Raw genomic sequence first — 27,643 nt, 5'->3', positions numbered from 1 at the left:
CTGTAATCTACAGCAGATCATTGTGATTTTAAGTATAGCTGACATTGTATTTCCCGTCTCTCTCTCTCCACTCCACAGCTTAACAGGATAAATGGGCCTCCCTCCCCCCAGCCCACCCTCAGCAGCTCAGGGCGCGTGGCCGCTGTGTGTCCCTATATCCAGGTCCCCATCCCAGGCAGACAGGAGGGAGGCTACGCTCTGCCCCCAGACCCCTTAAAACCACACTCTGTCCCTGGGACTGGCCCCATCAACCATGGCCGCTCTAAATCAGGTCAGTCCCTGCTCCACACTCTGCAGCTTTACCTACTTTATCACTCTCAAACTACTGATTGTCAGACTATATCTGTCTATTTTGGACACCTTGGTTGATCTTATCTCGACAGTCATGAGATTGGTAAGGAGGAGGTGGTAAAGGATTTTAGTTCAGAGTGGTAGCAGCACGTAACACCTCTGAGCAGATATTTCAAATCTAAACTCGTCATATTTTTGTGTTATCTGGCTCAGCTTTCTCTAACTTTCTTTCCTCTATTCTCTCATGTCTGTCTGTGGACCTCTTCTTCTCCTTCCCTTACTCGTATCGTCTTTTTCCCGCTGTTGTTGTCGTTGTTATTGTTGTTGTTGTTGTGACCATGGCGTGTGTGGTGGTCTCGGCTCAGCAGAGGAGGAGGGGTGCGGTGTGAGGAAGCCCTCCGGCCAATGGAAGGTCTCAGATTTAGACATCATAGTGGACCCCGTGGAGCTGAGAGAGGGGCCCCGGTCCCCCTCAGGGGCCCACGGTGCCAACAGTGAGTCGGCAGCCAGGGACCAGGGCAGCAGAAGGAGAGGGGCTTCAGTAGCATGCCTCAATATAAACAACAGGGCTTAAACATAAATTCTGATAGTTATGTACACTACCGGTCAAACGTTTTAGAACACCTACTCATTCAAGGGTTTTTCTTTATTTTTACTATTTTCTAGATTGTAGAATAATAGTGAAGACATCAAAACTATGAAATAATACATGTGGAATCATGTAGTAACCCAAAAAGTGTTAAACAAATCAAAATATATTTTATATTCAAATAGCCACCCTTTGCCTTGATGACAGCTTTGCACACTCTTGGCATTTTCTCAACCAGCTTCAACTGGAATGCTTTTCCAACAGTCTTGAAGGAGTTCCCACATATGCTGAGCACTTGTTGGTTGCTTTTCCTTCCCTCTGCAGTCCGACTCATCCCAAACCATCTCAATTTGGTTGAGGTCGGGGGATTGTGGAGGCCAGGTCATCTGATGCAGCACTCCATCACTCCCCTTTTTGGTAAAATAGCCCTTACACAGCCTGTAGGTGTGTTGGGTCATTGTCCTGTTGAAAAAGAAATGATCTCACTAAGCCCAAACCAGATGGGATGGCGTATCACTGCAGAATGCTGTGGTAGCCATGCTGGTTAAGTGAGCCTTGAATTCTAAATAAATCACAGACAGTGTCACCAGCAAAGCACCCCCACACCATAACACCTCCTCCTCCATGCTTCACGGTTGTAAATACTCATGCGGAGATCATCCTTTCTCCCACACCGTGTCTCACAAAGACACGGCGGTTGGAACTAAAAATCTCCAATCTCCAAAGGACAAGTTTCCATTGGCCCAAGCAAGTCTCTTCTTATTATTGGTGTCCTTTAGTAGTAGTTTCTTTGCACCAATTCGACCATGAAGGCCTGATTCACACAGTCTCCTCTGAACAGTTGATGTTGAGATGTGTCTGTTACTTGAACTCTGTGAAGCATTTATTTGGGCTGCAATTTCTGAGGCTGGTAACTCTAATGAACTTATCCTCTGCAGCAGAGGTAACTCTGGGTCTTCCATTCCTGTGGCGGTCCTCATGAGAACCAGTTTCATCATAGCTCTTGATGGTTTTTGTGACTGCAGTTGAAGAAACTTTAAAAGTTCTTGAAATGTTCCAGATTGACTGACCTTCATGTCTTAATCATGATGGACAGTTTTTTCTCTTTGATTATTTGAGCTGTTCTTGCCATAATATGGACCTGGTATTTTATTAAATAGGGCTATTTTCTGTATACCTCCCTACCTTGTCACAACACGATTGATTGGCTCAAACGCATTAAGAAGGAAAGAAATTCCACAAATATACTTTTAACAAGGCACACCTGTTAATTGAAATGCATTCCAGGTGACTACCTCATTAAGCTGGTTGAGAGAATGCCAAGTGTGTCCAAAGCTGTCATCAAGGCAAAGGGTGGCTATTTGAAGAATCTCAAATATTGTCACGTTCCTGACCTATTTCTGTTAGTTTGTTGTATGTGTTAGTTGGTCAGGACGTGAGTTTGGGTGGGCATTCTATGTTTTCTGTTTCTATGTTGGTTTATGGGTTGCCTGGTATGGCTCTTAATTAGAGGCAGGTGTTTGGCGTTCCTCTAATTAAGAGTCATATTTAGGTAGGTTGTCTCACAGTGTTCGTTGTGGGTGGTTGTCTCCTGTGTCAGTGTTTGTCGCACCATACGGGACTGTTTCGGTTTGTTCGTTCATCGTTAATTTATGTGTAGGCTATTTTCCCTGTTCGTGTGTTATGTGAGTCCGTCGTCCAGGTCTGTCTACACCGTTTGTTATTTTGTTTAGTCAAGTGTATTTAGTTTTCGTGTTTTCGTTAATAAATCATGTCTTCAAACTCCGCTGCATTTTGGTTCCCTCACTACTCCTCCGTTTCGGTTGAAGAGGAGGAGGACCGCCGTTACAAATATAAAATATATTTTGATTTGTTTAACACTTTTTGGGTTACTACCTGATTCCATATGTGTTATTTCATAGTTTTGATGTCTTCACTATTATTTTACAATGTAGAAAATAGTCAAATTAAAGAAATACCCTTGAATGAGTAGGTGTTCTAAAACATTTGACTGGTAGTGTACATGCATGTATATAGTTATAACATCTACCTTAAACTAATGCCACAGGCTTGCCTTCCATTCTTACATAAAATATGTAGCTACAGGTTGAATCATTATGTAACTATTGTGTTCATCTTCTGTTGGCCTACTATGAGGTCCCATTCCTTTCCCGCCTAGAAAATCTATTTATTTATATTGGAATTGAATGTTATTGTGTGAATATTTGTAGCCAAAAATACCACGGTCAGTCTAAATGACCTCTATTGAATAAGGGGAAATGGATAGGCTACATGGTTTATTTGTATGGACAAAAAAAGATCTATGACGTTAGAGAAGGGGTTACTGATGCATAGTTCTCCACCTCTATGAATGTACAATTCAAACGGGACTCATGTAGAGAGAGGAATGATGTGTCCTCTTTGATGTACTTGTTCTGTGTCAGAAATGTCACCCTATTCCCTATATTGTCCACTTTACTTGACCAGAGCTCTATGTGGGCCCTGGTCAAAACTATTGCTCTATATAGGGAATAGTAGGCCATCTCAGGCTCAGCCTTAGATGATGTAGCGCCTCTAGTGCTCACCTTTAATAGGACCGGGCAGTTGTAATGTTTGAAAGGGAGAGTAGCAGTGGCTTAGCTGGCACAGACACTGCAATAGGTTTAATAGGAAGCCTGGCAGGCAGACAGACAGGATGCAGGGAATAGTTTACCTCCAGACAGACTGTCTCCAGGAGAGCTGAGCGAGAGAGAGATCCTCTTGGAGTGATAGACATTCTCTAATCCCTTTAACCTGATCTAAACCGGATCAGAAACGGGGACAGGACTAAAATACACACAGCACATACTCCTTGTTATTAGAACTGACACTGTGACCCTCAGGTCAGTCTGTCCTGCAATATAGGTATGGAGGTAACCCTGTTCCTGTGCCTGTACTGTACCAGTCTGTATGAGACTAATCTCTAGTGGACAGACTACATAAACGGTACTGGAGATCTGTCATGATACAATGGTATGCGCGAGATAACAAGCAGCATTAGTTCCCGGTGCTTTGGGCAAATCGTGGGCAAATTGTGATTTCGCAGGTGTTAGCATTTTTCGAATTTTGGAAGAGGAGGTAACATTTGGACTCTAACTTGCAAAGAGAGAGGGTGGAGCTCTTCGTTCCGGTTCCTATCCTCTTCTCTTCGTTCCGGTTCATATCCTCTTCTCTTAACACATATGGACCCAGAACTTAATCGAGCATCTGACCAACTACGCAAGACTTTAGTTCTGTGTTAACCGAGATTAGTATGAGACACAAGGCAAAGAGAGCAACATGATCTAGAAATGGAAACGTATTAGTCTCAGGTACTAGTTCTTCAAATACAGTGTTGTGTGTGTGTGTGTAACTCTACTTTCAGTTGCTCATTTAGGCTACGTCAACATTCTATCGATCACTTCTCAAGACAACTAGAATACCACAGCCCATCTTCCCCAACCTTTATACTGATACACAGACTACCGGTCCTGCTGTCTTTCCCCCCCTCTTTTACCTCTTGCCTTTCTCACTCAATCCCTCTCTTCTCTACCCCTCCTGTAGCCAATGATGCAGTGTGGCCCACCCTGAGTAAAAGTGTCTCCTCACGCCAACCTTCAGATTGGAGGAAAACCAGCCCAGACCAGGTGAGATCCCTACTTCACCTTCTACTACTACGGAGTAGGGGTGTTAACCCCGGTGTCCTGGCTAAATTCCCAATCTGGCCCTCAAACCATCATGGTCACCTAATAATCCCCAGTTTACAATTGGCTCATTCATCCCCCTCCTCTCCCCTGTAACTATTCCCCAGGTCGTTGCTGCAAATGAGAACGTGTTCTCAGTCAACTTACCATGGTAAAATAACGGTAAAATAAAAAATTAAAAAATAAATACTACTACGGTCATTGAGTACCTCTCAATAGTCTAAAGTGGCTTCCTATCATCATCTCCTCTCCTTCACCTGCACTGTTATTCTATAACTAACCATGAAAAGCAAATTCCTAGTAGGCATTCTCCACCATTTTTCTTTCACAGACCCTGTTTTTTCAGATCAACAAGGACGAAGGAGAGGACACAAGTCGAGAATCCACTTTAGACTATTGAGACGCAGCCATTCACTTTTTGCTCTTTCACACATTCCTTGGACTCTCTCCTTCCTACTGTCCTATATGGACGTCTATCTAACTGGTTCACTGTGTTTCCCTCCACAGAGCCTTGACTCCAGTAAGCTACCAGGAGGATCCGTGTCCAAACCACCACCCATCTACGGCACTTACCCTGCACCTACTGGCCACCCGTCTATAGTCTGCTCTACCAGCTCCCTGCCCAGGTCTGCCCCTGCCACCTTAGCCTGGCAGCGCTCAGCCCCAACCCCTGCACCTCCTGGTTCCTCCTCCCAGCAGATCCAGCAGCGTATCTCTGTCCCCCCCAGTCCCACACCCCAGCCGGGCCCGGGAGAGAGGCCTGACCCCCCGCTGGCTGTGGCTGTGAGGCCCTACGTCCCAGACAGGTCCTCCTCCAGGCCTCAGTCCCCCAGGAAGGGCCCAGCCACCATGAACTCCTCCTCCATCTACCACATGTACCTGCAGCAGCCTGCAGCCAAGAGCTACCCAATAGGAGGCAGATCTGCTGTCAAAGCAGGTAAACCCCTCAATAGATGAACATGATTGTTTGTAAAGAGTCAGTCAGACCTGGGTTCTAATAGTATTTGATTTCCTTCAAATAATGAATCTGCACTTGATTGAGCTTGTCTGGCACAGTAGGACCAATGTAATAGTCCCAAAAGTGCAAAACCATTTGAATCGAGATAACGCTTGACTTTCCTGTTGGGCCTCAATCGGTATGGTCCTATAATAATGTCTTTATCTCCTTTTGTTTGTAGTGTATGGGAAACCAGTGCTTCCCTCCAGCACCTCTCCCTCCCCTGTGCCCTTCCAACACGGGGCACTGTCCCCAGGAGGAGGCCTGGGTGGTGGAGAGGACATGGTGGACAGAGAAGGGGACACCACAGAGGGTAGACTCCTACCCCCTCCCAGTGTGGAGAACATCCCGCGGCCCCTGAGCCCCACCAAGCTGACCCCCGTGGCCCACTCCCCGCTGCGTTACCAGAGCGATGCCGACCTGGAGGTCCTGCGCCGGCGGTTGACCAATGCGCCGCGCCCGCTGAAGAAACGCAGCTCCATCACAGAGCCAGAGGGCCCCACCGGACCCAACATCCAGAAGCTCCTGTACCAGCGCTTCAACACCCTGGCCGGAGGCATGGAGGGCAGCAACAACACTCCGTTCTACCAGCCTGTCTTCATGGGTGGTGTCCTGGGATGTCCTGACATGGACAACATCAACACTGCTAATGGGAACCTGATGGAGACAGCCTCCCTTGTGGTCACTGCAGCAGAGGGTCCCAATTCAGACCATCGCCTGTCCCCTTCCTCTGACTCCAATGAAAATCAGAAGCAGAGGACACCCCCACCCAGTGAGACCATTCCCTGCTTGCCCACCCCCCAGCCCAGCCAGGAAGACAACAACAACAACAACCAGCCTGGTCCTACCACCACCAGCACCACCTCCACTCCAAGGCCCATCCCTGAGGCCTCGTCCCCCCAGCAGAAAGACACCTCTCCCCGGACTGTCACACCCCCGGCACTGCCTAAGGTAAGCCTGCGGCGCTACAGGTCCACAATGTAACAGCATGCTTCCTTTTTGTAAGTCATAATTCATAGGGTCCAGAGTTTCCCCTGGTCAGGTCACACGGTAAGCAAAAACTCCTGAAAAAGTAATGACTGTAACTCTGACTTGTGTTAGAGTTGCCATCAGAGTTGCAGACTTCACTCTCTGCCTTAGTCATGACATTGGGGGGAGAGTAACTCCCCTTTCTCTGTCTCAGCAGATCAAGAGGACTAACCTGAAGAAGCCTGAGTCAGAGCGGACAGGCCACGGGCTGCGGGTCAAGTTCAACCCCCTGGCCCTGCTACTGGACGCCTCTCTGGAGGGAGAGTTTGACCTGGTGCAAAGGATCATCTATGAGGTAATCATAGGCTCTTCAATTTAAACTATTATCCCAGAAGATAAATGAACTGTGTTGTCTTCTCATTTTACGTACCATAGACTGTCAGCATGTGAGGGATTTCAAACTGACATCTAAATCATCTGCTCTTTTAACATTTTAACGGCTTTTGTGACAACTGTTGATGTAAAAAAGTCTTTATCATGATTATTTAATTGAATAATTAAATAAATGTGATTGATTGACCCTTTCACCATGCAGGTTGAGAATCCCAGCACAGCCAATGACGAGGGCATCACCCCCCTGCACAACGCTGTATGTGCTGGACATCACCACATCGTCAAGTTCCTGCTCGACTTTGGGGTCAACGTCAACGCTGCTGACAGCGATGGATGGTGAGGACATACACTGTTTAAACCCTGCTGTGACCATTTCTCTTTACCTTCCTCTTTCACTTGATATTTTTTTATTTCTTTCACCTTAGCTTTGCTCACCTGTATTTAAAATGGTCAAGACTACACCATGTCTCCATGAACGTCTCTCCTTTTGTGTCCGTCATATATCCAGGACCCCACTACACTGTGCAGCCTCCTGTAACAGTGTACATCTCTGTAAGATGCTGGTGGAGTCAGGGGCGGCCATCTTTGCCACCACCATAAGTGACGTGGAGACAGCGGCTGATAAGTGTGAGGAGATGGAGGACGGATACACACAGTGTTCCCAGTTCCTCTACGGTGAGTGGTGTTATAAAGAGAGACATATGGCTCCTGCACACAAACAACCCATAACCCCTACACCCTACACACCAGGAACTCGTGCTAGGATATGTCAAATTGGATAGGTAGGTATAAGCAATATGGTGAAAGCTCCACCTAACCTATCTGAAGGCTAGGTGAAGTTCCAACGTTATTGTTTGGCCAGGGTTTTCTAGACAGGGCCGTGGTTTTGTGTTAGGAAGGTTCAATAGTGTTTCCATGTGAACTGTGACGTGACCCTCTTCCCTTCTATCCACCCCCAGGGGTGCAGGAGAAGCTGGGTGTGATGAATAAAGGGTCGGTGTACGGGCTGTGGGACTACGAGGCCCAGAGCTCAGACGAGCTGTCCTTCCACGATGGAGACGCCATTACCACTCTGAGCCGCAGGGACGACGCTGAGACAGAATGGTGGTGGGCCAGACTACATGACAAGGAGGGATACGTGCCACGCAATCTGCTAGGGGTAAGGCCAGCCACCATGATGGATACAACTATGGTCTAAATCACCAGGATGTTAATATGAATCCCCAGGATATTAATATGAATCCCCAGGATATTAATATGAATCCCCAGGATGTTAATATGAATCACCAGGATGTTAATATGAATCCCCAAGATGTTAATATGAATCACCAGGATATTAATATGAATCACCAGGATGTTAATATGAATCCCCAAGATGTTAATATGAATCACCAGGATATTAATATGAATCACCAGGATGTTAATATGAATCACAAGGATGTTAATATCATAGAGATCCTCTAATTCTGTGATTAATGTGGTGTATTTATGCTTATATACTATGTATAAGATATCCCCACTCTTGTCTGAAATTACATGGTAATTAAATGTTAGTTGAAATTGATAAGGAGCTTTAACCCAATGACAGAAGTGGCATCTCAAAATAGTTGGTGATAAATCCTATGCCTGTATAAGCTGAATTTCCTTGATCTGAAAATAATATGAGCAATAACGTTTTCTTCTTCTTCTTACAGTTGTATCCAAGGATCAAGCCTAGACAACGTTCTCTGGCATAGAGAAGACGATGCACGTTGCTGAGAAGATAGTGCACGTTGTTGTGCTGGGACTGGGCTCAGAGCTGGAGCTGACTAGACTTGCAGACAGTGGCAGCGCCTGGACAGTGCCCTCTCTCTGTGTCAGTCTGTGCCACCCCAGAACAAAGGACAAGGGCCAGGGCATGGACAGAGTGGCCTATATCTGGACAGACAGACAGACGGACAGACAGACAGGCTCGGTATTGGTGGTCACTTACCAAATAGTAAGAAGAGCCAGCATACACCACCCGTAGATCCCTGTCTGCATTTAAGGTTTCACTTTTCTCCCTGACTAAGCTGACTTTTTCTCAATGGTTCATGAAGCAATGAAGGACCATTTTTACTTATTTTTTTCAACAACTCCCAGCGCCCTGCCACCACCCCTCATTCAGAGAATACTCTGGATCTGGGCTTCCCATTTCCCTCTCTCACTCTGTTTTTCTCCTGTGTGTCAGTCGAGTAAGGACTTGAATGTGATAATCTCAGAGAAGGGAGCAGAGGACAGAGGCAGTCATGAGTTAGTGAATGTGGGTTTGAACTAAGTGCTGTTAGATGAAGATGGACAGTTACCCTGCAAGGCAAATCTTCAGGGTTTCTGTGGAGGAAAGAAAGCAAGAGATAAGATAATGTTTTTACGAGATGAGAAATGGACAGGACGAAATGTGACAGCAGGTGTTATTGAACGACTTTGAAGGCTGGTTAAAGCTTCTGAAAGAGATGTGGAATGTTTAAAACAGTCATACAATGTTGGTTTTATTTTTTGCGAACCAAAATGTGTTCTGAAGGAATGAGGGGAAGAGGTAGTGCTGGGATAGGAAAGTGAGAGGTGCAGTATTTTCTTCTACAGATATAATAACTATGAAGCTAACTATGGGTGTGAATTGAAACTAAGCTCATCAAACACTCATAGGCCTACAGTATATAAATGCTTTATCACCCAAACAGGAGGTCTATAGTTAGGATCTCTCTTTGGCGTTTGTATTCATATTGAGTTAAATTTAGGCAGAAGTTTGTACATTGTGCTATTTTTGTTTCAGGTTGGTTGTTGTCTATTTAATACCCATCATGCAAATTGATACACAATTTCATCACTGAGTATAGCCTACCTGTTGACCGACGCTGGCTTGATTTACTGGTTGTGTATTACAGTCTGCTGTATGGATGGGTTATGTGACATACAAAACAAACACCAATCAATATGCTGCAAAACATTTAAATGTACACAATAAATAATTATTTCCCTTGAATGGGAGTAAAAAAAAAAATGTAACATAGAATGTTGTATGTTGTTATAGTAATAACGTCTCACTATGCTATGCACAATGCTTGCTTACATTGGCTGCAGTTTTCATACAGTCTACCAAACAAGAGTTAATAACAGGGATCGTGCCGATTCATTTATGATCTATCCCACCTCCTTTGAAAGCTAAACATTAACGGATAGATATGGCAGTTTATGCAAAGGTCAGGGATAAATCATGTACTGATTGCCGCAGCAAGCTATCTTGTCACAAAGTTGCACCGCCTACAAACGGAATATTGTTCTACAGTAGTCTACTTCTTGCCTATTACTGTCTTGTCATCCGCAACGGAATTGCAATTTTAGTTGACAGCGGTACATTGCGTCTCTCTGTGGATTGGGCACATTGGCGAGAAAAGAAAACCTGGATTTGCACATACGCAATTTACGCACTACCATTCAAGGGGACATCGAATACTTCCAACGTTGTTATCCTGAGCCCTCATGGCAAACCCAAAAGCCTTTCACATAAATAGCCCGTTTTTGGAGAGCATAGACATGTCAAAACGGACCGGGACCAATGTGTATTTAAAAATGGAAAGTTCCCAACCCTCCGGTTCATTCAAAATCCGTGGTATAGGACACCTTTGCCAAAAGGTAGGCATGTTCAAAGGGTTGAAGTAAAATGATCGTAAATCCAATTTACATTTCATCTAATGACAACCATACTTAGAATAGAGATTTAGTAACATTTCAAAGATTAGCCTATTGTTTGTTTACCCAAGTGATCGGCCTACATACTGGAAACAAACAACCTCACGCGCACAAACCTTTGAAATTCTGCTCATCATGGAAAATATCCGCCATTATTATAAAGAGTTTGTTTCAGGTTTGTTTAGTACTGTTCAAACACTTGTGCGAGAACACCTCCTAGTGTTCACCAGATACATGTTTTATGTTATGCTTCCTTGAGTTCATGATGATAAGACCAGAGCAACGTTTTAATATATAAATCACACTTTCTCAGTTTGAATTTAAAAAAAAAAATACACATATCTGATCAATGGCATTATACTTTATTTTAATTTCTAGGTTGCAGGACCAGAGTCCAAAGGAGTTGTTTGTTCTTCAGGTAGTAGACGATTTATATAATAATATTTCCAAGTGATCCAAACATTCCCCATTATGACAATATCTTTATGTTGTGTTCAGGTGGCAACGCTGGGATGGCCACAGCCTATGTGGCACGCAAACTAAACATTCCAGCAACTATCATTGTGCCTTCATCCTCTCCTGAGCTGATTAGGGAGAAGCTGAAGGACCAGGGAGCCACGGTCAGAGTAGTCGGCAAGGTAATCCCGACAATTAGTGACCACCTCTCCTGTAGTTTTTGGCAGCCTTATAACCGAAGACTGATTTACTTGTGGACTTTGTAGGCTACTCTGTTCCCCCAGGTGTTTTTTGCAATTTGTCTGTCTCATTTTTCCTGTTCAGGTGTGGGATGATGCCAATGATGAGGCCCTGCGTCTGACCCAGACTGATGGCCTGACCTATGTCCCACCCTTTGACCATCCTCTGCTCTGGTGAGAAGATACTCCAGTCACACCAACCTTAAATGAGCCTGTAAGGGGCATGACTTCTTGAATGACCGACTTAGATCACAAATAATGGTTCAGATTCTGTGAAATGAACACCGTTCTTCTCCTATTAGGAGTTGCTGTTGCCTTTTCTTTTGAATGGACAGTTTTCCCACCTCTTTTCTTGTTTGTCTCATTTTCCCCCCCATTCTGTTTTGTGTATGGTGACACATTTGTTTGGAAATTACACTTTAAATATGATTTGATTTGATTCTCCCCCAGGCAAGGCCATGCCAGTATTGTGAGAGAGATCAAGGCCTCTCTTCCATCCAAGCCTGGGGCTGTAGTTTTATCTGTGGGGGGAGGAGGGCTGCTCTGTGGGGTGGTGGAGGGCATGAAGGAAGTGGGCTGGGCCAGTGTGCCCATCATCTGCATGGAGACTGAGGGAGCAGACTGTTTTAACGCAGCAGTAAAGGCTGGCAAGATAGTCACCCTCCCTGACATCACTAGGTGAGAAGAGAACAGAGATTACACTGAGATATTAATTTAGCTTTATGTTATATTCAAATCTTTTCTACTCTATTCCATTGTAATGATCTGGCATGATGGTTGTATTGCCAGTGAGGCCAAGTGTCTGGGTTCGAAGACGGTGTGCAGCCAGGCCTTTGAGTACATGAAGGAGGGCAACATGAACATCATATCAGAGCTGGTCACTGACCAGCAGGCCTTGCAAGCAGTGGAGACCTTCCTGGGTGAGTGTTATACCAGACACCACTGTTGTCAGAGGGCACATTCTAGAATTGTTTTAAATGTTCAATACATCTCCATACATTACTCTGCTTTATTTGATGTATAGTGATATCCTAAAAGAAACATAGCTACTGTTACAACTACGACTAACACTATGCGTGTGTGTGTTCAGACGAGGAGCGTGTGCTGGTGGAGCTGGCCTGTGGGGCTGCGTTAGCGGCTGTGTACTCCGGTGTCATCCAGAGACTGCAGGGTGAGGGCCGGCTGCCTGTTCCCCTAGCAGGACCCCTAGTCATGATTGTCTGTGGAGGGAGCAGTATCAACCAGGCACAGCTGGAACATCTCAGGAAGGTCCTCAACAGATGAACACAGAACATGGAGCTCCTAGGCTGAGTCTCAAATGTCACCCTATTCTCTATATAGTTCACTACTTTTGACCAGGGCCTATAGCCTTGTCCCATAGTTGATCAAACAATAAAATAGTTGGCTACAGCACATACAGTATGGACGAGGCTATTGGATTTCCACCAGTAGGTCATGGCTCCAGACTGTTTTAATGAAAGATTATGAGGACCGATTCGTCATTTTTTTTTGTATTGCAGCTTCTTACCCTGTTGTATACATTTTCACAATGTTGACTAATGCTGCCTCTAATTTCCCTGCTTTGCAATCAATGTCAAATTTGGAAAATCTCTGACAACCTTTTAATGTCTCATAGAATAAAATCTGAAATACTATTCAGTAGTGGTTATTATCTGTACATTTAATGCTTTGTTCAAATGCAGTTACTAGTTGTTACCAGCAGGTGGTACTCCTTGTTGTTGAGAATTCCAACCAAAAGACCAGTGGACTTGGTAGGCTATACTAAGAAGACAACCGTTGCTTATTAACTTCTGACATCATTCTGTTTCTATCAGCTATACGCATGTATTTTCTGGTATTCCTTTGTTTATTTGATATACATTTAGGCTACTATTTTGTTTAAGCTGACATGGTTGATGAGACAGTCTTAACCCAACGTGGCTATGTTTAACAGATATCAGTAGCAGCCTCATAAAACCGATCATATAATAATCTAAAATAGTCATGGAAAAGCAGAGACAGGTTAAATAAGGTTTTTTAAGCCTTGAGACAATTTAGACATAGATTGTGTATGTGTGCCATACAGAGGGTGAATGGGCAAGACAAAATATTTAAGTGCCTTTGGACTGGGTATGGTAGTAGGTGCCAGGCGTACTGGTTTGAGTGTGTCAAAAACTGCAAAGCTACTGGGTTTTTCACGCTCAACAGTTTCTTGTGTGTATCAAGAATGGTCCACCACCCAAAGGGCATCCAGACAACTTGACAAAACTGTGGGATGCAATGTCTGTGAGTTAGACACCATCTCCCAAGCTACAGGGTCATAAGAAGCACCATAGAATGGAGTAGCACCATTGCTTATGTGAGTTTATTGAATGTGACAGGTTTACGTCACACTTATGAAGCAGTTCACCAAGGCACTAGGTCAGTCACAGTTCTAACAGGCCTTTCCAGGAAGAGAGTTGATTCACAAATTTAAGTATGATTTCCCAGGATGACTATAACAATTCAAGATTATAGTAAAACATTTAGTTTAAAAAAAGTAATAAAATAAAGTAAGGTGCTTTCCCTCTTTTTGGACACTGATATGTTGTAATTGAGATCCACTATGAGGATGTGATTAAGCTTTAATTTCTTTGAAATGCTTTTTAATTACTATTTTCATAGTCTATTATCCCTCCCCCAGGGGATGGAGTCTTAAAGGATAATCTGAGACCAGATCAGAGACATTAGAGGATTGATTCCTCACCTCCCTTAAGAGGACATCTTCCCCCATATTCGCTGAGGTTGTATCCCAAATTACACCCTATTCCTTATATAGTGTATTATTTTTATGGCCAAAAGTAGTGCACTATATAAAGAATAAGGTGCCACTTGAGACGCAGTCAGCTATCAATGATGATGCCTTCCAGACAAGGAAAGTACAGGCTGGTACAATATTAGGTATAGACATTGGCATACTAACTTCTTTCTTTACTGTAATGTAGTTAAAGGAAGTAACACTGTAAGCAGTTTTCATTGAAAACTATCACACGTGTAGCCTTTTAAGTGAAAATACACAATGTGTTAGTAATGTTTAGTGTGGATGAAATACATGAATGTTTGAGATATGAAAGATTTAAGAGCGGGAGCAAAGAGCTGCATAGTTTGCCTGTCTGCTAAAGAATGTTTCTTTGTTCTGTTAGCTAGGTAAAATACAGTAGACTAGTTTATGGAAATAGTGTTGCAGTCCCAACTTTATTCATCCCAGTCATTTTTAAACAAAGCGTGACATATTATCCATCATGTTGTTTGTGTGCAGGTAGGAGCGCCAAGCTCAGAGCCACTGATGGGGCGGGTACTGAACCAATCATTAATCCTCCATCAATCACAACCTTTGATGTTTAGATGTAAGCGTGTAGGCAAGGCTTGATGGGTTTTTCCTTTTGTTTAAAACTATAAATCAAGTGCTGGAAATCAAAACTTTGTAAAATAAACATTTGTTTCACTTGCTGCATGTTCTATCTGCCTTACGAAGAGCTCCTAGCTCTCACATTTCCACAGTGAAGTTATAGGTTGTAGAGGCTTTGTCTGGTTGGCTTTGCTTAAGAGGTGGGCAGTCCTAACAAATGTATTGGTATCAGGAATTTCATCAAAAGATCACTATGAAGTCAACAAGTCTACATCTTTAACCTTTATTTGAGGCAAATGAAAGTGACCAAATCATCACAAATGACTCTGGTTGAGTTACAGTACAGCTAAGTCAGAGAGAGAACAGAACAGACCTGTGAAGAGAACAGAAAGAGAAAGAAATTAAGAAATCCAGGAATAAGTAGAGACCAGAGACAGGAACCTTAGTTTGAACTCTACAGTCGTGCCTGCCCTGCCTGACAACAAAGACCAGTCAGTCTGTACAGGGTGCTTATCCCTGGAGTAGTTTTACTGTGCTTTACTGACTGTACACTACAGCTACATACCTCTATTAGACCCCGAGCAGTGTACAATAAGCAGGCCTGGACAATTTAAATATTTACGCAATACTCACAGGCCAACTTTTGGAAGTGCTGCCCTTCGTACATAAAGCAGACCAACCAGCCCCTGACGTCACCCTATGCTTTATGCCTGCATGCCTCCCTCCCTTCACTGGCTCTGGATCTTGGAAAGGTGAGCAGAACAGAACCTCGACCCACTGCCCCCCAACACAAAATAAACAACTCCTGAACCAACACTTGCAGTTGAGCCAGTTTTACATTCATCAGCACTCCATCACAGGAAATATCTATTCTTTATAAAAAAAATATAACTACATACGCTACAGAACACCTACTCATTCAAGGGTTTTTCTTTATTTTTACTATTTTCTACATTGTGGAATAATAGTGAAGACATCAAAACTATGAATTAACACATATGGAATCATGTAGTAACCCAAAATATTATTTTCTTCAAACAGCCACCCTTTGCCTTGATGACAGCTTTGCACACGCTTGGCATTCTCTCAACCAGCTTCACCTTGAATGCTTTTCCTACAGGCTTGAAGGAGTTCCCACATATGCTGAGCACTTGTTGGCTGCTTTTCCTTCACTCTGCGGTCCGACCATCACAATCCCAAACCATCTCAATTTGGTTGAGGTTGGGGGATTGTGGAAACCAGGTCATCTGATGCAGCACTCCATCCCTCCCCTTTTTGGTAAAATAGCCCTTACACAGCCTGGAGGTGTGTTGGGTCATTGTTCTGTTGAAAAACAAATGATAGTCCCACTAAGTGCAAACCAGATGGAATGGCGTATCTCTGCAGAATGCTGTGGTAGACATGCTGATTAAGTGTGCATTGAATTCTAAATACATCACAGACAGTGTCAGCAGCAAAGCACCCCCACACCATCACACCTCCTCCTCCATGCTTCATGGTGGGAAATACACATGCGGAGATCATCCATTCACCCAAACCACGTCTCACAAAGACAGGGTGGTTGGAATCAAAAATATCTAATTTGGACTCCAGACCAAAGGACACATTTCCACCGGTCGATTGTCCATTGCTCGTGTTTCTTGGCCCAAACAAGTCTCTTCCTCTTATTGGTGTCCTTTAGTAGGGGTTTCTTTGCAGCAATTCGACCACGAAGGCCTGATTCACACAGTCTCCTCTGAACAGTGGATGTTGAGATGTGTCTGTTACTTGAACTCTGTGATGCATTTATTTGGGCTGCAATTTCTGAGGCTCTAATGAACTTATCCTTTGCAGCAGAGATAACTTTGTGTCTTCCATTCCTGTGGCGGTCCTCATGAGAGCCAGTTTCATCATAGCGCTTGATGGCTTTTGCGACTGCAGTTGAAGAAACTTTAAAAGTTCTTGAAATGTTCCGTATTTACTGACTTTCATGTCTTAAAGTAATGATGGACTGTCGTTTCTCTTTGCTTATTTGAGCTGTCCTTGCCATAATATGGACTTGGTCTTTTACCAAATAGTGCTATCTTCTGTTACCCCCCCCCACCACCACCTTGTCACAACACAACTGATTGGCTCAAATGCATTAAGAAGAAGGAAAGAAATTCCACAAGTTAACTTTTAACAGGGCACACCTGTTAATTGAAATGCACTCCAGGTGACTACCTCATGAAGCTGGTTGAGAGAATGCCAAGCGTGTGCAAAGCTGTATTCAAGGTAAAGGGTGGTGTCAGGGGTGCGTAACTGGTGGCATGGAAGTCAAACGCAGGAGAGCAGAGCTTGGTAAATAGCCGGAGCCGTTTAATGTACATTACTACTGGCATACAAAAATAACAAAACACATGGGCAACAAAACCAGTATCGCACCAGTAACATAAAGCACACGTACTTACAAAAAACAATTCCCGACAAGGACATGGGGGAAACAGAGGGAACATATACAACATGTAATTAGGGAATTGAAACCGGTGAGTGTGACAAACAGACAAAACAAATGGAACATGAAAAATAGATCGATGATGGCTCGAAGACCGGTGGCGTCGACCGCCAAACACCGCCCAAACAAGGAGAGGAAACGACTTCGGCAGAAATTGTGACAGGTGGCTATTTGAAGAATCTCAAATATAAAATATATTTTGATTTGGTTAACACTTTTTTGGTTACTACATGATTCCATATGTGTTATTTCATAGTTTTGATGTCTTCACTATTATTCTATAATGTAAAAAATAGCACAAATAAAGAAAAACCCTTGAATGAGTAGGTGTTCTAAAATGTTGGACCAGTAGTGTATATTTCAGGATAATGTGTATCCCTGGAAACAATCAGAATTCATGTAAACATTACAGTTTTGAAAATGTAACTTGTCCAAAAACCCAGAGTATGGTATAAATTGAGCCACGGAACAGGGTAAGTGATCTACTTTGGTTTAGATACAAGCATCATGAAACTGCTAAGAATGCATAAGAATGGTACCGGAGGAGATGGGTGCCGGAGGAGATGGCTGCCGTTTTACGGGCTCCTAACCAATTCTGCTATTTTGTTTTTTTTTCACATTGTTTATAACTTATTTTGTACATACTGTTTCTGCCACCGTCTCTTATTACCGAAAGAGCTTCTAGATATCAGAACAGCGATTACTCACCTCGAACTGGAAAAATATTTTTCTTTAACGAGTCGGATGCGAAGGATTTAATCCAGATATCCGACCAGGCCCAAATCCCTGTCATTCGCATGAAGAGAAGACGTTGATACAGGGGACACAGGTCCGGGTTCCTTGTGAGAATTCGTCGGCAAGTGAGCAAACCCGCCTATACCATCCGTCCTATTGGCCATTGTGCAATCATTGGAGAATAAACTGGATGAACTTCATTCAAGACTATCCTACCAACAGCACATTAAAAACTGTAATATCTTATGTTTCACTGAGTCGTGGCAGAACAATGACATGGATAACATACAGCTGGATGGATTTTCCGTGCATCAGCAAGATAGAACAGCTGCCTCCAGTAAGACAAGGGGTGGCAGTCTTACTGTCTTACAGTCTTATTGTCAATAACAGCTGGTGCGCAAAATCAAATATTAAGGAAGTCTCAAGGTTATGCTCGCCTGAGGTAGATTATCTCATGATAAGCTGCAGACCACACTATTTACCAAGATAGTTTTCATCTATATTTTTTCGTAGCTGTCTATTTACCACCACAAACCGATGCTGGCAACGAGCTGTATAAAGCCATAAACAAACAAGAAAATGCTCATCCAGAGGCGGCACTCCTAGTGGCCGGGGAGTTTAATGCAGAGAAAACTTGAATCCATTTTACCTAATTTCTACCAACCTGTTACATGTGTGACTAGCTTAATACGGAAGTGGTCAGATGACGCAGATGCTAAGATACAGGCATGTCTTGCTAGCACAGACTGGAACATGTTCCGGGACTCATCCGATGGCATTGAGGAGTTTACCACATCATTAACCGGCTTCATCAATAAGTGCGTCGATGATGTGGTCCCCATAGTAACCGTACGTACATACCCCAACCAGAAGCCATGGATTACAGGTAACATGCCGTCCCTAGGAGGGGTGCGTCACTTGAGTGGGTTGAGTCACTGACGTGATCTTCCTGTCTGGGTTGGCGCCCCCCCTTGGGTTGTGCCGTGGCGGAAATCTTTGTGGGCTATACTCGGCCTTGTCTCAGGATGGTAAGTTGGTGGTTGAAGGTATCCCTCTAGTGGTGTGGGGGCTGTGCTTTGGCAAAGTGGGTGGGGTTATATCCTTCCTGTTTGGCCCTGTCTGGGGGTATCATCGGATGGGGCCACAGTGTCTCCTGACCCCTCCTGTCTCAGCCTCCGGTATTTATGCTGCAGTAGTTTATGTGTCGGGGGGCTAGGGTCAGTTTGTTATATCTGGAGTACTTCTCCTGTCTTATCCGGTGTCCTGTGTGAATTTAAGTATGCTCTCTCTAATTCTCTTTTTCTCTCTTTCTTTCTCTCTCTCGGAAGACCTGAGCCCTAGGACCATGCCTCAGGATGACCTGGCATGATGACTCCTTGCTGTCCCCAGTCCACCTGGCCGTGCTGCTGCTCCAGTTTCAACTGTTCTGCCTGCGGCTATGGAACCCTGACCTGTTCACCGGACGTGCTACCTGTCCCAGACCTGCTGTTTTCAACTCTCTAGAGACCGCAGGAGCGGTAGAGATACTCTTAATGATCGGCTATGAAAAGCCAACTGACATTTACTCCTGAGGTGCTGGCTTGCTGCACCCTCGACAACTACTGTGATTATTATTATTTGACCATGCTGGTCATTTATGAACATTTAAACATCTTGGCCATGTTCTGTTATAATCTCCACCCGGCACAGCCAGAAGAGGACTGGCCACCCCTCATAGCCTGGTTCCTCTCTAGGTTTCTTCCTAGGTTTTGGCCTTTCTAGGGAGTTTTTCCTAGCCACCGTGCTTCTACACCTGCATTGCTTGCTGTTTGGGGTTTTAGGCTGGGTTTCTGTACAGCACTTTGAGATATCAGCTGATGTACGAAGGGCTATATAAATACATTTGATTTGATTTGATTTGAACATACGCACAGAGTTAAAAAGTAGAGATGCCACTTTCAAGGAGTGGGATTCTAACCCGGACGCTTATAAGAAATCCCGCTATGCACTCTGACGAACCATCAAACAGGCAAAGCGTAAATACAGGACTAAGATTGAATCGTACTACTTGGTATGGCTTCTAAACTATTAAGGACTACAAAGGGAAGCCCAGCCGCGAGCTGCCCAGTGACACAAGACTACCAGATGAGCTAAATGACTTCTATGCGTGCTTCGAGGCAGCAACACTGAAGCATGCATGAGAGCATCAGCTGTTCCGGACTGCTGTGTGATCACGCTCGCCGTAGCCGATGTGATTAAGACCTTTAAACAGGTCAACATTCACAAGGCCGCAGGGCCAGACGGATTACCAGGACGTATACTCCAAGCATGCGCTGACCAACTGGCAAGTGTCTTCACTGACATTTTAAACCTGTCCCTGGACGAGTCTGTAATACTTACATGTTTCAAGCAGACCACCATAGTCCCCGTGCCCAAGAACACCAAGGTAACCTGACTACCGACCCGTAGTACTCATGTCTGTAGCCATGAAGTGCTTTGAAAGGCTGGTCATGGCTCACATCAACACCATCATCCCAGAAACTTTAGACCCACTCCAATTTGCATACCACCTCAACAAATCCAGAGATGACGCAATCTCTATTGCACTCAACACTGCCCTTTCACACATGGACAAAAGCAACACCTATGTGAGAATGCTGTTCATTGACAACAGCTCAGCATTCAACACCATAGTGCCCTCAAAGCTCATCACTAACCTAAGGACCCTGGGATTGAAGACCTCCCTCTGCAACCGGATCCTGGACTTCTTGAAGGGAAGGGACCACCCCAGGTGGTAAGAGTAGGCAACAACGCATCTGCCACGCTAATCTTCAACACAGGGGCCTCTCAGGGATGCGTTCTTAGTCCCCTCCTGTACTCTCTGTTCACCCATGACTGGGTTCCCAAGCACGACTCCAACACCATCATTAAGTTTGCCGATGACACAACGATGGTAGGCCTGATCAATAACGAGGCAGCTTATAGGGAGGTCAGAGACCTGGAAGTGTGGTGCCAGGACAACAACCTCTCCCTCAACGTGATCAAGACAAAAGAGATGATCGTGGACAACAGGAAAAGGAGGGCTGAGCACACCCACATTCTCATCGACGGGGCTGTAGTGGAGCAGGTTCAGAGCTTCAAGTTCCTTGGTGTACACATCACCAACAAACTATCATGGCCCAAACACACCAAGGCAGTCATGAAGAGGGCACAACAACACCTATTCCCTCTCAGGAGACTGAAAAGATTTGGCATGGTTCCTCAGATTCTCAAAAGGTTCCACAGTTACACCATCGAGAGCATTGTGACTGGTTGCATCACCACCCGGTATGGCAACTGCTCAGCCTCCAACTGCAAGGCGCTACAGAGTGTAGTGCATACGGCCCAGTACATGACTGGGGGCCAAGCTTCCTGCCATCCAGGACCTCTATACCAGGCGGTGTGAGAGGAAGGCCCTAAAAATTGCCAAAGACTCCAGTCACCCTAGTCATAGACTGTTCCCTCTGCAAGCGGTACTGGAGCGTCAAGTCTAGGTCCAAAAGGCTTCTTAACAGCTTCTACCCCCAAGCCTTAAGATTGCTGAACAGCTAATCAAATGGCGACCTGGACTATTTGCATTGACCCCCCCCCCCCCCCCTTTTTTTTACGCTGCTGCTACTCACTGTTTATTATCTATTATCACTATACTCCTACCTACATGTACATATTACCTCAATTACCTTGATTGACCTGTACCCCAGCACATTGACTCGGTACCGGTACTCCCTGTATGTAGCCCCGTTATTGTTATATTATTGTTGTTCTTTTATTTTTTACTTTTTTTATTTAGTCAATATTTTTCATAATGTTTCTTAAAACTGCATTGTTGGTTAAAAGGGCTTGTAAGTAAGCATTTCACGGTAAGGTTTACTAAACCTGTTGTATTCTGGCGTATATTGGCCATATACCACACCACCTTGTGAGTTATTGCTTAAGTATACCACGGGTATGACACAACATTTATTTTTTTACTGCTCTAAGTATGTTGGTAACCAGTTTATAATAGCATTAAAGCATCTTTGGGGTTTATGGTATATACACCTTTGGGGTTTATGGTATATACGTGTTGCGTCGTACCTAAGAACAGCCCTTAGCCATGGTATATTGGCCATATACCACACCTCCTCGGGCCTTATTGCTTAAATATATAATTCTATTATATTCTATTCCAGATAGATGCTTGTCAGATGAAGATGTCATGTTGATTTGTCACATTGTCTTGTAATCTAGGCTCTCAATCAACCATTTACACACCTGCTTTTTTTCACCAAGTGATAGCGGCGCACTGTTCCTCTAAAACCACATTTCCCATGAAAACACGAGCTTTGTAATTAATGGTTGGTCCGTGAGCGCTGACACCAAAGACAGTACCAAAGACAGTACAGCAGAAACTGCTTCTCTGTTAGAAATACCAGATCACGCTTGTAGGCGATGTCATGGTGACGTTGGCTGGCTGAACTCATGCGCAGAAACACGTCTTCGGTCTAACGGGTCGTCTTGCGCCAAACTGCGCATGTGCAAAGGCACTCATTCGATATAAAGTTGTTTTGACAAAAATGTAAACGTGTCAGTTTGTCACTTTCACGAGGTTGGAGTAATAACATGTCCAACTACTTAAGACATTGGCTTGAATCTAGATTGTGCCTTTAAATTTCGCGAAAATTAACATCTAAAGAAGAATTGTTCACTTCTCTAATTGACTTCTCAATCCGAAATCCCAACTACCTGACCTGCTTGGTCTGCTTCGCAAGCGTTCCCGGAAGCCTCGCGATCTTGAGCCTTTGGGTTTAGACTCTGTGCTGACACAATGGCCTGTGCTGACACGGGCCAAAAGGGATGATGTCACCTGCAACAGCCCAATGATTATTGTGTTAAAGGGGAATACACAAGCATAAAGCACCGATCGAACTGCTTCAATTATGGATTTGTTTACAAGGTAAGCTAAATCGATATTAGATAACTAGCACGATGACGGTGGTGTATTTTTTTCCACATACAAATATATTCCAGGGACATTTTTTACATATTTACGGCAACAGATCGACACAGATGAGACCCGATAACCGAGGATCAGCTAGATGGGTGGGTCGTGGGGATAAAACATGCAAATTCGATTGCAAATTAAAGATCTATGTGAACTGCCGCCACATTTTGGTTGCAAAACTGCACAGTTAAAGGCGATTTGATTACCTCGGTATGTGAAGAATGTCTTTATGCGGTTTCAAGTGTCGTGTGTCTTTTGTATCAGTTAGTGTATTTATGCGGGCTTGTAGCGAAGAAGCCGGTGTTATATCTCTGGAACTGGTGTTTGCATGCAATGCAACTATAGTAGGCCTATACAAGTGAATGCTTTGATCTGTTGTAATTTTATTAATGTAATGTAGCCTAAACCTGTTTTTTGTTTTGTAATTAGGCCTACAGTGTAATTATGGTGTGAATGATCGAGATTGGGAACAAGTTAGATACGTGTATTACTCTACTGTTCCAACTGTAATTTGCCTATGAATGTCATTTCCCTTGAACGTCATTTAGAAGCTACACTACATTACCAAAAGTATGTGGACACATGCTCATAGAACATCTCATTCCCAAATCATGGGCATTAATATGGAGTTGGTCCCCCCTTTGCTGCTTTAACAGCCTCCACTCTTCTGGAAGGCTTTCCACTAGATGTTGGAACATTGCTGCTATAACAGCCTCCACTCTTCTGGGAAGGCTTTCTATTAGATGTTGGAACATTGCTGCGGGGACTTGCTTCTGTTCAGCCACAAGAGCATGAGTGAGGTTGGGAAGGCTTTCTATTAGATGTTGGAACATTGCTGCGGGGACTTGCTTCTGTTCAGCCACAAGAGCATGAGTGAGGTTGGGCAATTAGGCCTGGCTCACAGTCGACGTTCCAATTCATCCCAAAGGTGTTCGATGAGGTTGAGGTCAGGGTTCTATGCAAGCCAGTCAAGTTCTTCCACACCAATCTCGAAAAACCATTTCTGTATGGACCTCGTTTTGAACAGGGGTATTGTCATGCTGAAACGGGGAATGGCTTTCCCCAAACTGTTGTCACATAGTTGGAAGCACAGAATCGTCTAGAAGGTCATTGTATGATGTAGTGTTAAGATTTCCCTTCACTGAAACTAAGGGGCCTAGCTCAAACCATGAAATACATCCCTGGACCATTATTCCTCCTCCACTAAACTTTACAGTTGGCACTATACATTCAGGCAGGTACCGGTCTCCTGGCATCCTCCAAACCCAGATTTGTCTGTCAGAGTGCAAGATGGGAACGTGGCCAATGGACTGCTCCAGAGTCCAATGGACTGCTCCAGAGTCCAATGGACTGCTCCAGAGTCCAATGGACTGCTCCAGAGTCCAATGGACTGCTCCAGAGTCCAATGGACTGCTCCAGAGTCCAATGGACTGCTCCAGAGTCCAATGGACGCAAGCTTTACACCACTCCAGCCGACGCTTGGCATTGCACATGGTGATGTTAAGCTTGTGTGCAGCTGCTCGGCCATGGAAACCCATTTCATGTAGCTCGCGACGAACAGTTATTGTGCTGACGTTGTTTCCAAAGGCAGTTTGGAACTCGGTAGTGAGTGTTACAACCAAAGACAGATTTTTTCGTGCTTCAGCAATCGGCGGTCCTGTACTGTGAGTTTGTGTGGCCTTCCACTTCGCAGCTGCTCATAGACATTTCCCCTTCACAATAACAGCACTTACAGTTGACCGTGGCAGATCTAACAGGGCAGAAATTTGATGAACTGACTTGGAAAGGTGGCATCCTATGATGGTGCCATGTTGAAAGCCACTGAGCTCTTCAGTAAGGCCATTCTGCCAATGTTTGTCTCTGGAGATTGCATGGCTGTGTGTTCGATTTTATACATCTGTCAGCAATGGGTGTGGCTGAAATAGCCGAATCCACTAATTTGAAGGGGTGTCCGAATACTTTTGTATATACTGTATACTATATGTCATTCCTATCCCAATATTTGACTAAAGGAGCCTAACGTTACTCCGTGCAAGGATCTTACATGTTCTGTTTAAAGGGCGAATTGGCTCTGGATGCCAAAACAGCAAAATACTCCATCTAAACTTGAATCGATTCTCAATTGCAGTGCGGTTTTAGAAACATAAATCCCTTTACTTTGATATCATATCAAAATGATTACACAAATGCAAAATACACATTTACTCTACACTGTTTTAACCGGTTTTAATATGGCTGTGACAATATTTTTTAGTGACATGTCTGTGGCGTCTGTCTTCCGTTTACTCAGAGGTGTTCAGAGACGCAGATAGCTAATTAGCACAGGTAGTCCACTCTGTCTTCTGTCTGTTTTCCGTAAACAAGCTCTGTAACATGGAAATATGGCCGTGTGGGAACCTTAACCCTATAAAGGTGTGTATCAATTTAACCTTTTTGTTTTTTGAAAATGTATTTCTCCCCAATTTGAAGGAAGATCCTTATGTTTCCAGAACCGTATGGCAAGCGACGCGTGTTAATGTTCAGACCGAGAGTCTCGGCTCTTAAGTTTTACCATCAACAAGCAAACAAGTTTCTCTTAATGATATATTGTTGTTAGGAAACTGTCTGTAGTTTGTATTCTATATTCTTCCCTTGGGGTCAGAGTAGCAGTGAGGGACATACAGGCAATTCCACAGTAACAGAGTGATGCTGAGACTCAGATTTTTCACTTTAAAATGCATGTTTGGTAGCAGAATGAGGGCACAAACCGTCATTCTGTTAACACATTTTGGATCTGCACTGTTCAAGTAAATGTATTTTTGTAAAAAATTCTGTGGAAATTATGAAAAGTAGTTATTGGTTTAACTTTGCTAGCATTTGGTTTTTGTTTGACATAGATTTTAAAGTGAGAGTCTCAGCATCCCTCTTATCGTGGAAGTAAGCATTTCACTGTTAGTCCACACCTGTTGTTCACGAAGCATGTGACAAATCAAATTTGATTTTGATTAAAAAAGGGCCTAGAGGACATTACAACTTGTTTACATGTATCAGTTTTGCCCCTCTAATCCTATCATCAGGTGAGGCATTAAAAAAAATGATTAAACCAATGTTTTGCGAACCGTCTTGTGCGCAATCCACCCCTAATTGCTGTGTGTAATGATGTAGAAGATGGGTGATGTCTTGGTTACCTCCATGCACTGACGTCCATGATGTTAGACATGCATAGGCTTGAATGTTCTATCATACGCAAAATAGTCTACATGCTACCCGGAGGCCTCCGATCAAGCCCAAGTCATGCTAATGACAACAACCCTAGTAGCTCAGTGCTAACCTGTTCTCGTTCTGAAATATGACAGGTATTTTGTAGGGCTGACACAAATCACATGCCTCAGTCAGCCTCACGGTCACTTAGATTACTACAGTACTGTTAATCATCCATTCCAGACCAGACCCCTCTGTGTGTGTGTGTCTGTGTGCGGCACTGGATTCTCAGCCTTTTTAATAAGTAATACCTCCGATACTTAACACGCTGAGCACCGGGCAGAAGCCCAAGTCTCTTCCAGGCATCATCAGACCATTCCGTTTAGATGGGTTCCTGTCTGGCTGCCTACGCTGCGCCCCCAGGCTGACATTCCCCCTGGTTCACCAGCCCTGAATCGCAGGTTCCTACTACTGACCTCTCTGCATTCCCCTGTCAGGCGGACTGACTGGGGCTCTAATAGAGTACAGAACCCCACCCTCCCCCCTCTCTTTTGTGTGGGTGTGTGTGTATGCACATTTTGTGTGCGAGTCTGGCGTGTCTATTTTGTTATCCAGCAGACAGCCACAAGGGGATTTGTTTAGCTCAATTAGTGAGAGATCTGAAATCGCTGACATGAAGTGTGGGAGTAGCAGAAGCCTTAAATTAAAACCAGTGAGGTCATACTGATAGCTCCTACAGTACAGTGTGTATGGTACTCTATCTCAACGTGACGGAATGTCACAGCTATGCCAAGATGTGATACCAGAACTTCTTTCCACTCGAGTAACCAATACCGAGCGAGGAGGAGTTCTGTGAGAGATGTTTGTTCCTCTGTGATGTTCCCACCCCCCCTCGAACTCATCTAAAAGCTCTGCTCACAGCAGCCACAGTCCCAGACTCAGTCATGCACAGTGACACCATGACGTATGGGTAAAGAGTAATTAATACCATTAGTCATTAAAAACATATTAATATAACTTAAGTGATGAATGAATGACTGACCTCTAGTCTACCTCTGTGGCAGATGCAGTCTGAGGAGAAGTACAGATGAGGTAGATGGGTGGTAGAGAAATGAGGTAGAGCATTCACCTCTACCTGGGCTAGGTCTAGTTGTTCATAACACTTGCCGGTCTTGATCTAACTCTATGGCAATTGGGAAAGCCTTTCAAAAGAGCAACATTGAAGCTCTTCCACTAAATGTGTGCAGGAGCTACCTCCGGAAATATTTATAGCGTTTGGCACAGTTCTGGTTGGCACTATTTTTCCTCCTAATTTAGTTATGATGTATTGTTCTTGGAATAGTTTTGTTGCTATGTCAAAACATTGCTCAGGTGAGGTGAGGATAAATGAGGTAACTCACTCAGTGAAACCAAGCCAGTTGTTTTTCTTTCGGTGCTCGCTCAGCTTCCGTCTTTGCCTGTGAACTGCTCTGGAGAATGATTTACCAGTGTACTCTATGCT

At 44.1% G+C, this 27,643-nt stretch overlaps 3 protein-coding genes across 16 annotated transcripts in view; all 3 read left to right on the top strand.

Moving 5' to 3' along the window:
• Positions 1 to 9,949, top strand: part of LOC129811881 (apoptosis-stimulating of p53 protein 1-like) — a 49,875-nt gene extending 39,926 nt beyond the window's left edge. For 4 of the 13 annotated variants that reach the window (XM_055863594.1, XM_055863591.1, XM_055863595.1 and 1 more), the window contains 10 exons: positions 79 to 271; positions 657 to 785; positions 4,463 to 4,545; positions 5,110 to 5,539; positions 5,781 to 6,550; positions 6,783 to 6,923; positions 7,164 to 7,297; positions 7,470 to 7,636; positions 7,921 to 8,120; positions 8,656 to 9,942. In XM_055863594.1, coding sequence (XP_055719569.1) covers positions 79 to 271; positions 657 to 785; positions 4,463 to 4,545; positions 5,110 to 5,539; positions 5,781 to 6,550; positions 6,783 to 6,923; positions 7,164 to 7,297; positions 7,470 to 7,636; positions 7,921 to 8,120; positions 8,656 to 8,697 — 2,289 coding nt within the window. In that variant the 3' untranslated portion in view covers positions 8,698 to 9,942. Of the gene's footprint in view, positions 1 to 78; positions 272 to 656; positions 786 to 4,462; positions 4,546 to 5,109; positions 5,540 to 5,780; positions 6,551 to 6,782; positions 6,924 to 7,163; positions 7,298 to 7,469; positions 7,637 to 7,920; positions 8,121 to 8,655 lie in introns of all 13 variants that reach the window. The other 9 variants (XM_055863600.1, XM_055863602.1, XM_055863601.1 and 6 more) reach the window with 6 other exon arrangements.
• A 510-nt stretch (positions 9,950 to 10,459) lies between these two features.
• Positions 10,460 to 14,853, top strand: sdsl (serine dehydratase-like). The gene is made up of 7 exons (XM_055863604.1): positions 10,460 to 10,612; positions 11,048 to 11,087; positions 11,168 to 11,307; positions 11,450 to 11,538; positions 11,815 to 12,042; positions 12,154 to 12,284; positions 12,455 to 14,853. The coding sequence occupies exons 1-7, from the start codon at positions 10,460 to 10,462 to the stop codon at positions 12,646 to 12,648; spliced, it is 975 nt and encodes a 324-aa protein (XP_055719579.1). The 3' UTR covers positions 12,649 to 14,853.
• A 7,693-nt stretch (positions 14,854 to 22,546) lies between these two features.
• Positions 22,547 to 27,643, top strand: part of LOC129811880 (disheveled-associated activator of morphogenesis 1-like) — an 85,365-nt gene continuing 80,268 nt past the window's right edge. For both annotated transcript variants that reach the window (XM_055863589.1, XM_055863586.1), the window contains exon 1: positions 22,547 to 22,914. The gene's annotated coding sequence lies outside the window, so the exon portion shown is untranslated. The remainder of the gene's footprint in view (positions 22,915 to 27,643) is intronic.

Source organism: Salvelinus fontinalis, chromosome 15, assembly GCF_029448725.1.
Source record: "Salvelinus fontinalis isolate EN_2023a chromosome 15, ASM2944872v1, whole genome shotgun sequence".
NCBI classification, from domain to species: Eukaryota; Metazoa; Chordata; class Actinopteri; order Salmoniformes; family Salmonidae; genus Salvelinus; species Salvelinus fontinalis.
The sequence above is the reverse complement of the archived record's forward strand: the minus strand, read 5'-3'. Positions and strand labels throughout refer to the sequence as shown.